The sequence below is a fragment of the Lepisma saccharinum genome, chromosome 9 (genome assembly GCF_977018435.1).
Source record: "Lepisma saccharinum chromosome 9, izLepSacc3.1, whole genome shotgun sequence".
In the NCBI taxonomy this organism is placed as follows: domain Eukaryota; kingdom Metazoa; phylum Arthropoda; class Insecta; order Zygentoma; family Lepismatidae; genus Lepisma; species Lepisma saccharinum.
The window spans coordinates 79,988,322-80,002,538 of record NC_139237.1 but is presented as its reverse complement, the minus strand read 5'-3'; the positions used below and the strand labels follow the sequence as shown (position 1 = coordinate 80,002,538).

At 35.1% G+C, this 14,217-nt stretch overlaps 2 protein-coding genes across 2 annotated transcripts in view; one reads left to right on the top strand and one right to left on the bottom strand.

The window, feature by feature from the left end:
* LOC145992760 (pickpocket protein 28-like) overlaps window positions 1–7,507 on the top strand; it is a 99,998-nt gene extending 92,491 nt beyond the window's left edge. Inside the window, exons 9-11 of the mRNA XM_083129148.1 lie at window positions 1,594–1,696; window positions 3,014–3,108; window positions 6,946–7,507. Coding sequence (XP_082985274.1) covers window positions 1,594–1,696; window positions 3,014–3,108; window positions 6,946–7,043 — 296 coding nt within the window. The 3' untranslated portion in view covers window positions 7,044–7,507. The remainder of the gene's footprint in view (window positions 1–1,593; window positions 1,697–3,013; window positions 3,109–6,945) is intronic.
* A 1,034-nt stretch (window positions 7,508–8,541) lies between these two features.
* The window catches only part of LOC145992761 (glycerophosphocholine cholinephosphodiesterase ENPP6-like), a 123,160-nt gene continuing 117,484 nt past the window's right edge, over window positions 8,542–14,217 (bottom strand). Inside the window, exon 10 of the mRNA XM_083129149.1 lies at window positions 8,542–8,996. Coding sequence (XP_082985275.1) covers window positions 8,770–8,996 — 227 coding nt within the window. The 3' untranslated portion in view covers window positions 8,542–8,769. The remainder of the gene's footprint in view (window positions 8,997–14,217) is intronic.

The following is a 14,217-nucleotide window of genomic DNA, read 5'->3' as shown; positions in this document are numbered from 1 at the left end:
AATCAAAAAGAGATACATTTCTGAATTCATTTTCTCACTTAATAACTTTCCTAATTGTTTCATATATGAGCATGTTCTTAATTATCTTAATTTGCTATATACAACATTTTATTCACTCCTTCTATAATTTTTATACTTTTCCTTTATATATTTTTCATTTACTATAATATATATAATCGCTCTTCTCCGCTCCTAGTTTGTACAATGAGCTCTGCTCTTCTTTATATGGCGTGCTGCCATCTATCGTCGCTTTCGGGAACATTTCTTCCTTGTGATTTTCATTGTGTCGTCGGAAGCGGCACGTAACAATATTGGGCCATTTCTTGTCAAGGAAATTAAGGACAATAATGCAATTGTTTACACGATGAACCAGCAATATTATGACAAGGTTAACTTTTCAAATCTTCGAGTGTTTAACTGTTCAGAAGGAAAGAGGAATGAACTCTTGTCTGAGAATTAAATTTATGAGAGTAGATACTGGAAAAAGGAAACCATTCTGTTTATTATTTTCTACAATTGAATGTTCTATTATGGTCTGATTTGTTATTACCTGTTAGGCACAAATGTGTTTATGTGCACGTTGTTGTCGAATGTCAGATAATATTGTGCATTTGTAACTTTGTTTTAGTTATGTTGATAAACATCCGACTGATTTTTAAATGAAACTCCTCCTCGCTGTTTCGTAGTTTTCATTTTCCCGGAGGAGGGTAATGTTGTGACGGTCCTCTGGATCCTCACAATATAATTAATTATATGTTTATGGAAATTATTAATTTCATATTATACAAATCACTTTATATTAACGGTTCAAAAATATGTATAATTATTACTTTGTATAACGTTAATTATGTTTTATGTTATTTATTGCACTATACGCTGTATAAACGACATATTTGAAATTCTAACGTTGCTATAGCAACGAGAATCAATAGTCATTATGTGGTAATGTGTGTGACAAAAATGGAAATATAGGTAATAGTGAACTGCATATTGCTCAGTTATTTCACTAATATATAGACCCATAGAAGTTGTATCTTCACCTTCGCGTTTTAGTTTAAAATATTTATGAACGAAATGTAATCTTGCAAATGATTGACTAGTGAACGTCACAACGTAGAACCCCCAGCCGCTCTAGGAGATTTCCGGAACCGGGTTACGCTACTCACTCGTAGCTTCCCAATTGTCTCACGATGGTGAGTTGCCACTGGTCCCATACACAGGCCGAAAACCCAGATACTGAACCCAGGCGGACTCGAACCCATGCCGTCCCGCAGTCGGAAGCACTGCGCCTTAAACCGCACGGCCACGGAGGAGGGCAGTTTTATCTATCACCATAGGTTATTTATTCTCAAGTGCTAACCGAAATATATACTTTAAGGAGTCAGTGCCAATTTTGAAAGAAGATTGTTTTCGTCTAAAATTTGGTATGAGAATTTTGGGTCAAATTTGATATTCAGACAATACTGACAAAACCATAAATTTGACATATGTATTTACATAAGAAAAAGTTATGTTACAAATTATTTATTGTTAATTTGTCGACGATTTATCAGTACAGACTCTAATGTATTCTTATTTCTTGTCCTTCTACAGCAGAAGAATTTTTATCCGAATGCAATTGTCTGCCTTCTTGCATGGATGTAAAATACGAATTCCAGTTACAGCAAATTAACTTTCCTCCTGTAGAAGATGCCGAGTAAGTAAAAATATATATTGTTACTCGTACGGAAATATGTCATATGTACTTGTCTTCTTCTTCAACTATCTCTTCTGTCATTATTTTCTGCAGCAGGCCCGATACTTTAAGAATGTTCTAAGATATTAATAGGAACTTTGACTTTTCGCTAACGCAATAACACCGAAAAATGTTAATTATTGCAACAAAAAAAAGTGTTTATGTATGTGCAGTGACATGTTATAAACACATTTTTCATTCATTTAAAATCGTAAAATAAGGCGAATTTCGCATAAAATGCGAATTTTAGGCTTTTACGCGAATTTCAACACATTTCGTCATTAAAAGAATGAAGAATACCGCGAAAATTTTACGTTCCTTTCGTTTAGACTTAAAAATATAAAATGTACCATATTTACGAGTGAATAATGGGCATTTTCCCCAAAACTCTAACCCCTATCAAAAATATACTATGGTGCGTTTTATACATGGAATAATTCCGACAGCTACATGAAGCCAGGTGTAAGTAAACGTTTTCCCACAATTTTTCACCTTCTGTCGGAATGTTTTCCATCACCGAGCAAAGTGGCAGGGTTCTGGTGGGTGATCGAGTGCAAACCTACCGTCACCCACGAGTCATCACGTCGGTATTTATCGCATGAGAAACTTTTTGCTTTACCGAAGGAATTGGCGCGGTTTTGGCGGAGATCGAGTGTGCACCTACTGTTACCCGGGAGTCGTAACGTAAATGTCAAAATAACGTCCTCAAAAATCGTTTCCACCGTAGGCACTGTCACGAATAGGCATAAAGGCACAATGAAGGTATAATTTTAGGCATGTTTCGCAGAAAAGCGTGATAAAAGCGAAGAGAGGCTACAAAGAAGGAAGATAACTACACACAAGAAGTACAGACTTAAGAGGAAAATACTGGAAAAAAGTTATTTGAAGTTTGAGTTTTGTTCTAATTTACTTTTATGCTCAAATAGGTTAATTGGGGCTGGGTATACATTTTAAAGCAGGATCCGAACCACTATGTGCCTCAACCGGAACGAATTACATTAGGCGGTAAAATGTGATTGGTCTAGAGAAGTGTTAGTAATCAAGGGAGGTGTTGCAGCCTAGAATTATTGTTTTTAAATCCACTTTTCGCACATATAGGTCAATCTGGACTGAACATTCAGTTTAAAGTTTGATCCGAACCACTGTGCAATGTGGCTCCACCGGATATTGAACCCGGAATCCCAGGCTGTTGCAGGTAAATGCATACATACAATATGAAGTAGAGTGAAACAGAACTATGTTGAATTGTTATTTACCATTGTTTCCATTCATTTTCAGTGAGGACCAGGAAGCCTTGATACAAATTTTCTTCATGGAGAAATACTTCATTCCTAAGATACGTAAGGAACTTTATTCCACAACAGACTTCATAGGTATGTCTTATTAATTTTTAGATACACTGTTGAAAACGGGATTTATTCTAGATTTAGTGTAGTTCTAGGATCTCTAAGGGATGTGACCACCCATACGTTAATTGACTTCAGGGACGGCGACAGGGGTGGGCACGGGTGGGCAAGCGCCCACCCAAAAATTCCTGTACCCACCCGATTGCCCACCAAATCAAATTCAGTAAGTACATATACTTGGGGATATATGAATGATTCAATATATAAGTGTATTCTGGTGTTCATAACATGTATATTTTACTTGTGAATATTACCTATGCTAGAAATATTCACATATTATCAACACATAAAAAGCCAATTTTTGTCATTAGAAGGTAAAAGTAATTACTAGAGCTATTGAAACAAAAACTGTGATCAAATGAATACTTCCATCAATAAAAGCAGCTAGTAGGCTTAGGAGGCTCAAAATTATACAGGGTATGATCAAGATTAGATCAGAATTTAAGGTGAACTTGAGGACTGCAGCTCTGGGTCTCCACATACGTATATATATCCCGGCCTGGGTATGGTTAAAATAATCTCCAAATAAACATATGAAAATATCATCTTAGCGCTACTTCCTCCAGCAACGCAATAAATTATTTCGACTTTTTAATTATTATTAGAATAATTTAATCAAGAAGACTTAGATGGGCAGGCCATGTGACACGAGTGGCAGAGGAAAGAATAGTTTACATGATTCTTTTTGGGAAACCTGATGGTAATGGACCAGTAGAAAGGCTAAGACGAGGATGGAGGGATATCGTTGAGATGGACCTAAAAGAAATCGGTAAGGATGGGAAAGTTTAGATTGATCTTGCCCCGGATAGGGACAGATGGAAGGCTTGTGTTGCTGCAGCCATAAACCTTCGGGTTTAAGTATGCTACAGAGTATAATATAGTTTTAATTAGCTCTGCATTGAAATACCAGTAGTGTCCCTTTTTTATTTAATTACAATTGTTATATACCTGTTATCTTCAAAGATCAATATAGTATGCGAAATATCAACTTTATATTCGTTCTACTAATAAGAAGAAATCACAATAATCACTACAATACCGAAGTGAATAAATTTTAATAACCAGTTATGTATGGAAAAAGCTACAGAATTATTCAATTTCTAATGAGTGGCTTATCATATTTCGAAATCCTCGTTCGACACATAAATTTTCCACATGAATCAGCCGAAAATGTCAACAGAATCTAGATGCAGCTGCAGTAAAGAAAAAAAAGTTATGTCACGAAGTACGAAGAAGACGATTTTGTTTGTTTGTTTGTTTGATTTTAAGCCCACTTTTATGCTCAGATAGGTTAATCGGGACTAAACCTACAGTTTAATGTGTAGTCCGAACCAGTGTGCATCGTGCTTCCACCAAAGGAAGGGGATTCGAACACAGGACATCTTCATTATAATGCGACAGCGTTATGCCATTGAGGAAAAAATATACAGAAAGAACTCGCACCAAACGTGTCATTTTATCACCACAGAAGATGCGTCCATTTTAAGAGGGTGATTGCCTGAGACAAATATTTGAGACTTTCGGAAAACAACGTCATTGTTCACGGAATTAGCTGCCTTGATCCACTAATGAAACGCTGTGCTGAAACTATCACCTCAACTTTCTAAAAGGTATGAATTAATGAAACTCCATTTTTGGAAGTGTGGGGCGTTACCCATACACCCCCTATACGCCTTCATGGCGTGGTGCTATGCACAGGGGAACACTTTACTTTTTTACCATTTTTGGAAGAGTAAGTTGTGGTTGATTTGTTTTATTTTAAGTCATTTCTCTGCTAATTTTGATAATGACGACAATAAGGTTCAATGGTGATTAGATGAAAGTAACGAAGGGGCGAAAACAAACACATGCTGACACTCAAAATACAAACCCTCATAAATTATTACTTTGACAGTGGTTCCAGGCGTTAGGGGCTCGTTGCCCTGAAAGAATAAAGTTTTCAGGGTATGCTGCACAGGATAGAGGTTGACATTCTAGTGTGTTCGAAATGGTCACGCCATACAACCCAAGTCATCAATCAAAAGTAGATGAATTATTACTGGTACGGTGATCAACTTCGATGAATTCTTTGTGTATTAAATCATTTTGTTACCTCAAAAAATATGTTCATGTAACAATACGTTTATTGCTTGCTTCTCCCGCATTAGTAACATGACAGTTCAGGAAACGAATAGAAACTTAGCTAATAATCCCTTCAATTCTGAACAGATTTTTCAGTCTTACTTGTTTATTACTTATGAGTGATATTTTGTCAAAAACCTTTCATTAGCCTAGGAATACTTCATGGACAATGAACAAAGAATCCGTTTTCTGTGTGTGTTTTAAATCTTTCCTAATGAGATGTTCATTTTAATCAAAACATTCACTGGCGGCGATTAGGAGGAGTAGGAAGTGGGGGATGCAGTTCCCCCGCAACATTTTGCCACTTTTTGCTCCCGCACTATGGCCTCTTTATGCTACCAAGAAAACGTATATTGTCCTTGCCCCTCAAATGTTGGCACCTAATCACCGCTACTACAAACATTCAGATAGATTTGTCAGTTGTACAAACCTTGTAAGCTAAGAAAAGTGACCCCCAAGGAGTTTTTAGTCCAAAACTCATACGATGAAAATACTATGCTCAGAAACATGCATTTAAATTACGAGAGACTTCACGATTGTCTACCATCGCACTTTCTATTATTGTTGCCGAATACATAAAATCAAGCATGTGCCTTGTATTTACAACACAAGCTCAAACCTAATTCACATTTATTTCACTGTATTTACATGCATGAAAGATGTGATTAGAATGTATGGCTGCGCATGATTAAACACTTCCTTGAAATAATTGTGTCCATCAGAGACAAAGCGAAAGGAAATGAAACAAGATGTGAGAATAGATTAGAAAAGAATAAAGAGGAAAACAAGAAAAGGAAGGGGAAAAGAAATAAGAGGGAAATCGGGAGTGTAAGAGAGAAAGGGGGATACATACGTCTTACATACACATATATACTATATATGGTCTTACATTTATACTGCCCACCCTAATCTATCAATATGGAGTTTCGGCCCACCCAGTCGAAAATTTCTGGAGCCGCCCCTGATTGACTTTTTATTGATAGTTGTAGACTACCCCAGCAGGTGGTTACTTAAATTCAGGCATCAAGAAGGTAGTGTTTGAAATTAGAGGTTACAAGTCGCAAAATGCGATAGAAGTTTTTAATTTTCGCCTATATAGCTTTCTAATTCGCCAGTTTTGGCGGACTCATTACTCTTTGCAACGGGATAACATCTGCATGTACAGAGCGGCGAAATGCTATCGCTATAGCAAACTCTGCCACTAACACTACAGAATGGCAGAGTGCCGATCAAATAATAAAAACTGCTTGCAGAAGTCGCTATATAATTAGTTCAGTGGATGATCTACTTAGGCCAAAATGATTTGATGGTTTGGATCCCACTTTAAACTGTAGGTCCAGTCCTGATTAGCGGTTTTGTGCATAAAGTGGACTCACAAGAAAAGAAACTTTCTAACTGTAATAGTACTGAGACAAGCGTATTTGGCACAAATGAATGGCTTTCTGAAAAACTTCTTATAATTTATTCAAAATCCATGATTTACATCAACCTTCTTCAAATTTCAATGATGTAAAACGGAAAACGCAAGAATGATGCATTAGCACAGAGGAAAATAGTAAATGAAATGCAATAGCGTGGTTTTATTGTGTGGGTCAAGTTAATTTTCGTTGAAATATAAGGTAATAGCGTACTTAAATGAAGGTTACACTATTTTGTTAAATAATTGGTTATTTGTCTTTTCAGCGGGTTGCGGTGGACTCGTGGGTCTATGCTTGGGCTTCAGTGCTCTCAGTTTGGTTGAAATAATATATTTTTTTACCCTTAGACTTATCAGGTTTTAGGAAGGGATATAGAGTTCTGAGGTCAAACTTATCCCAAAAGGAGGATAAAATTTTCCGAGGCAATAAGAGTGCTCCCCATATAATTTTGTTCATTTTCCTTGTCTCTGCGTGTGTTCATGAAATATTAATCAACTTCTCATGCCAATTAGGCAACTACCAATACAATGTATTTGCTATAGCCAGCCTACTGTTCTGAGTAGTATACCAAAAAATCTCAACCTTGTAATTTATATTTATTAATTCACATATGTGTGTTCAGACTTAAATCGAATATAGTTTTTCAGAAGCACTTATCTTTATCTATAATTAGTTAATAATTTGTATGTACATTCTCTGTATGTTTGTATGTATGTAAGCACTCTGTACCTATATTTGTAAAATTAATTATAATAGTAATAAATTATACCTTACATAACGTGAAGATGTGAAAGTGAAAGTAATGTTTGTTTTAAAAAAATAATGTAATAATGTATAATGTACCTAGTTATAATAAATGTATAATGTATAATATTTGTACTTTTAACTTTCTCTAAATATTCAGACGGTGACGTACATGTTTCTAAAAATATAACATGGATGTGACCGTGACGTACACAATCATATTTATACTACGGAAAACAATTTATATTTATTGCTTGCAATCTATTCTGTACCTAAAAAAACAGCTCTCAGCCTGTAACAAGATACTATGTTGAACGAATTCAATACGTAACAGAAAGGTTAAATAATTACACGACGAAATCTAAGTTTGTAGGACCACACATAAATTCTAAATTGTAATAAAGTTCACATAATTACATACCTGTTACAGGAACAAAAACACCTCTTCCGTACAAATATTTCATTTCAAAACAATACTTCTTGTCAATAACTTCGTTGATTTAAACACGTCAATTCACCTCAAACGTAAACATCAACTTAAGTAATCTCTGACGTCACGCAGTGTTACCAATACCTGTCATCAAACGAAAGAAAAAGAGAACCGGAAGCCTGGCTGCCTACACTTGATGTATTCACCATTATAACCTTGATCCAACACGTAAGAATTTTTTACAAAAAACCTGTTCTCCACAGCCTATTATAATTACAATTAACTTCCAGTTTTAATGCGTTCTTTCATGAGATTAACTGGGTCGGTGGACAGATCGAGTGTTCGCAGTCGGAACCTGTAATCGGTAGTATAATTTTTCCAAAGTGGTTACTGAAATTTGGCCATAGGGATGTAGCAAACATATCCCTCGCATAGTCACAACTTTCATTGATAAATCTGGTTCGAAGAAGAAGAACAAAGGATAAATTTGGTATTCATAACGTCGAATAAATGGATTCTTGTGTCCTTTGTAGAAATCTTGAAACAAAATGTAGCCTAATTATTTTTATAATTTGCCTTAGTAATAAAATACGTCAATTTAGTATTTGTATGCATAATAACAAATATAGTGAGATCAATACAGGTAAGGAAAGGAATGTATTATTTAATTAATGTAATTTTGCCATTTATTTTCCGACGATGAATTCTAACCTTTACAATGTAACATTAAAACTTCGAATTACACTCAATGATAAGTTAATATGAATTTTACTTCCTCGTAACTTCTGCAGATAATAAATCTAATTATCTTACTTTTTCAGAGCAACAAATGAAATTTAATTCCAAAGTCAAAATAAAAGTCAATTTCAAGTATTATATATACCTGCTTTTATACGTCAGTCTTCAAGAGAAGCGTCATGCAGTGTTACCAAAGCATGTTATGCCAGTAGGGTAATGCCAAACAAAGTTACTTAAATGGGAGCAGAGAGATGTAGGCGATAAATCAGACGATTTGGCAAACATGTCTTTCACTCGATCGCAACTTCCGTTGTTGGGTTTTGGCTCGATGCCCAGTAGCAACGAAAATATTTGGTATTCATCAACAAGCCGGATAAATGGATGTTTGAATCCTTTCTTGAAATCTGAAAACAAATATGAAATGATTCTTTAAGTCTTACTAATGATTTAATTTTTTTATTTTAATTTGTTTTATTTTACTTCGCTTTTTGAGCCACTTTTGGCTAATTTGCGAAGATGGGAATGAGTGATGATATGATGAAATTCATGAACGGACACTCACAAATATCCATGCCCAGGCCGGAATTCGAACCCGGGACCCCTGGCGTCGTAGCGCGATGTGCTAACCACTCTGCCACAGGGGCCGGCTCTTACTAATGAAAAAACGTATCTTAAAAATAATATTAAAACTCATAATCTTGAGTGAACTTTGCAATGTTTTTTACCAATACCAAATTCCAGGTTTCTAGCTATTATACATGATAATCATTTGATTTTTGCTATTTAGCATCGCATCATTGCCACCTTTGCGCTAATCGCTGCGATGAGGATAAGCTATGATGTGATGAAGTTGACGAAGGGACTCTCACAAAAAGAGGAAATCGAAGAGAAACGCGCGGTAATAAACACTCCACCAAGGAGGACGGCATGATAGTCATTTATTGATAACACCAACGTTAATACCAAACGCTTTATTGGTAGTATTAATATTGTTATAATTATCATCATCATTATTGCCATCGTTATTATGATCATCCATACACTCAAATGTTATTTTATCCTGTAGATCCTAGTGTTGAAAAAATACCAAACTACGAAGGATGAGAATCAGTACATGTCATAGTATGTAATGAATTCACAGTTAATATAAGAGATTAGGATGCTTCCAGCCACGTAGCCAGGAGGAGGGTTCAGGGGCATGAAGCCCCAGAGAAATCCTATAAATATCTAATTTAAATAGTGTATGGTGGCACTTCATTTTACTGTCTTCTCAGGATTAAACGTCTTGTATAATAAGTTGTAATATACTGATAAATTTATTTTCAAGGCTTCTAGCCTCCTACTTTTTCGCCTTTAGATGTTGGCTGCTGAATTAAAATTCTGGTTTCGGACCTGGTTGCTTCTATTGCGCGTTCACAGTTCAAGATATGTACAGTGTAGTTTATATGTGAATAATAGCCTGAAATCTGGAACAGAGTATCTACATCATAGTTATAAAATCGTCAAGAACCTCCTCTGCAAACATGTTCGAAAACTGGCATAGTTCTCGTTATTTTAATTAGCGTATTCTGGTGTTGAAACATACTGTATATATGGAGAAATTTGTGGCTGAATATCAGAAGCAACTTTAGCACAGAGCACCTTTATGATGGCCTAATTCAAAAATCGCAAAGTCCCAAGACGACAATCCCCAGAAGGCGTGTGGGTGAGTTCAAATTGTTGAGTTCTTACTTATTGCACTGTGGAATTAAAATACTAATTAAAATAAAATTTTAGCTAGACATGAAAACTATATTACGTACTGAGTATCCGTCGAGACCCAGGTGAACTATTCCCTCTGGAAGAACAGAAGGAGCGGATAAGATCTTAAATGGTTGCTTAGTATTGGCTGGACACTTATTGAATAATTATCTGCCTGCATACCAGAGTAAAGTTTGGCACAGATTATTATCTATATGATATTCTGCTTAAGGCGAAGAGTGGCAGTTTCGCACCAGGTGTACATTTATTATATTTCAATATCGTCGGAATGGGCACTGCTGCTTTAAAAAAACGGTGAATGAATATCTCCCCATGTTGCAAGTGGAAGCGTTTCGACTTTTCCGCCTGCCAATCAAATCCTGAACCTGTCCTCTTTCCGTTTATGTGTTTTCTGTAGCATCTGAAGTTTGATATTCCCAACAAGTAAAATAATAGCGTAATGCTAAGTTTTCTCCTCCTCCTACGACCATCCAGTGCACAGATATCTCTTTCCTCAGCTCACCGCGGACAAAGGTCGGTGGGGAGGAGCAGTCCTCGCGTCAAGCTGGACGCAACATTCATAGAGGCTTAGTGGGTTTCATCGGGCTGCGAGAAAGAGAATGCTGCTGACTGGACTGCACTGTCGAAGCAGGTTTGATAAAACAAAATGCATTCATTTTTCTGCACCGTACAAAATTTACAGATAACTCTTACACGCATAAACAATTAAGATTACTTATATACGAGGATTCTTCAGTATTTGTTGTCATTTCTATTAATGCGGCCTCCACTGCCTGATATTAAAAGTCAGTTGCTCTCCTTCTGCATTCTGTTACTGTCTCTTATATCAGTTACGAGTCTCAGTTCTCTCGCAAGCCAAGGTCCACGTTTACGTTGCTATCAAAATGGCTTAATGGGTATTTGACACGTTGCTACTAAAGATATTACCAACAGCGTAACGATGAAACTCCTGTGACGCCACGACCCGTTCCGGTGAATCGTGTAGCTGCTCGCGATAGTGCCAATGAAAATATGGACATAAATAGAGAAAATAATGAAGAAATGGCAATACATAGTGATAATAGTGATGAAGATGATATTGATCAAGAACATCAACTTGGAGAACAAAAGCCAGGTAATGTAAACTGTTTCAGTTGCTGCCATGTTAAAGACATTATGTCAACATTGATCTCGACAGTACAGAATTTAAGTGATCAAATTCAATCTCTTAAAGCCGAAGTGATTGTATTGAAAGAACAGAATGAAGTACTAATGAAAACAGAAGAAAAAAGGATTCTACAAAACACTTATGCACAAGTAATTCAAACGAATCTTCCGAAAGAAAAACAAAACACAATCGGAATGCCCTGCTGTACTCCTTGTTTACCTTTATCTACAGTAGCTCACAAAACTCACACAGATAAGGGATCTGATAAGTTTCTGGGTCAATCAGTGCAGTCGATAGAAAACAACCAGGTTTTTAATACATCTGGTTCCAAAAACACTCGTCAAGCTTCGACCTTGCAAAATGTAAACAAACAGGTGAACGACGTGAAGAAATCAGTGCAAGGTCAGAATCCATCTACTAGGTTAGCAGTGAAACGCAATGCTTTTCCTCAGAGAGCTCTATTTGTGACTCGACTTCATCCTGAAGTTTCAAATACTGACCTTCAGCAATATATTGCTGAAACTTCTTCCGTAAAGAAAATGGTATGTACAAGGCTGAAAACTAAATATGATTCTTACTCTTCCTTTCATGTAGCTGTTTCCCAGGATGATTATGATGTACTATTCGATGAAAATATCTGGCCTAAAGGGGTATTAGTAACAAGGTTTTATGGCGAATTGAAAAATGACAATATAGTTGCCATCAAAGACAAAAGTGTATCTGATACAAATAGTAACAGTAAGTCTGGAGAAAACTCAACTTCAAAAAACTAAGTGGTTTTTTCCTTAGTAATAATATGATTAAATGTTTTTATCAGAATGTTAGAGGAATTAACACCAAATTTGAAACATTAGTAAGCAATATAAATATTGAAAATTATGACATAATTTTTCTTACAGAAAGTTGATAGAGATTATTTTATAGATTTAGATCCAATGTACAGGGTGCTAAGAAAAGATAGAAATCTGGATTTAAACAAACAGAAATCTGGTGGTGGTGGTTATCTTTTATTTATTAAAAACAAGGTTCAGTTTATGATCTTGGAATCACCTTTTACAGAATTGGATGTAATTTGGGTAAAATTACTGTCTAATAATTCTGATCCAACCATAATAGGATTGCATTACTTGCCACCTGATTTAAACTGTGACTTGTTTGCAAACTACTTTGATTGGGTAGTTCAAGAGATGTTAATGAAACACAATAAAATAATTTTAGTTGGAGATTTTAATGCTGGTGGAATTGACTGGGCTACTGGAAATTTGTATTGCTCTAATTATTATGTCAAAAGAAAGGCTGAAAAAATTGTTGAAATCGCAACACTTTCAAATCTAATTCAGCACAATGTATCGTATGACCCTTCACTGCCTTTTAATGTTTTAGATCTTCTACTCACTAACATTTCCACTTGTAACATTAGTTTTAATGAACATCCTTTATCTAAAATTGATAAGTTTCATCCACCGTTTTCATTTTATTTTGAATTGGATAGGTCTAAAAAAGACAATATAGATACAAGGAAAAATAATATTTATAGATGTCTTAATTTCGCCAGGGTGATTATGTGAATGTTTATAATGAATTGTTGCATTTACCATATATGGTTGAAATATCTAATGATGTACAACAATCGGTTATGGAACTGACTAGAAATGTGTATGCAATATTAAAAAACAATATTCCTTCAAAAGTTAAGAAAACAAACAATCAACTGCCTTGGATGACAAGGAAACTAAAGAGAATGATCAATAAAAAGAGAAGGTATCATGATAAATTTAAACTTACAAATAAGTGTGAATATTACAGTACTTATTCCCAATTAAGAAAAGATGTTAAAAAGGAATATTCTAATGTAAAGGAGCATTAAAACTCCTCCTTAGAAAACAATGTTAATGGTGACAAGAATGCTTTTTGGTTTAACTTTAATAGAAAGAAGAGAGAAAATACTATCACTGAAATTATTTATCATAATGATGTACTGTTCAATGAATATGATATTGCTAATGCTTTTAGTGAGCTTTTTCACAAATCTTTCTCAAAAAGAAATCATGTAAATTTTAAAAATATTAATCTTCATTCATACACCAACTTAATTGATGTGCCTGTTATCTTGGAAAAGGATGTAAGTGATACAATTAACAAACTAAAAGGCAGGTCTTCAATAGGTCCTGATGGCATACCTAATTTTATTTTGAAAGCAAACAAAGATGTTTTTGTACCATTGTTAACTAAAATTTACAACATGTCACTTACTTCTGGAATATTTCCAGATATCTGGAAAAAATGTGTTTATTGTGCCTGTAACTAAAAACAAAGATGGAAAAGCCAATGATCTTAATAATTATAGACCAATTACTATATTAAATTCCATGGCAAAGGTTTTTGAACACATAATTGCTGACTATTTGGCTTTTTATTTTAAACAATATATTGATGGAAATCAGCATGGATTTTTTAGAAAAAGTTCTACTATTACAAATTTATTGGTTTTAATAGACTCTCTTAAATCTAACATTAGGAAGCAATCCCAGACCGATATTTTATTTATTGACATGGCTAAAGCCTTTGATAGTGTCAGCCATCAGCTATTAATTTACAAACTCGACCAAATGGGATTATCACCACGATTTCTGAAATGGTTTTCCAACTTTTTAGTAAATAGAAGTTTCTCTGTTAAGATTGGTGAAACAACTTCTTCTAAAAAAGAAATGCTTTGT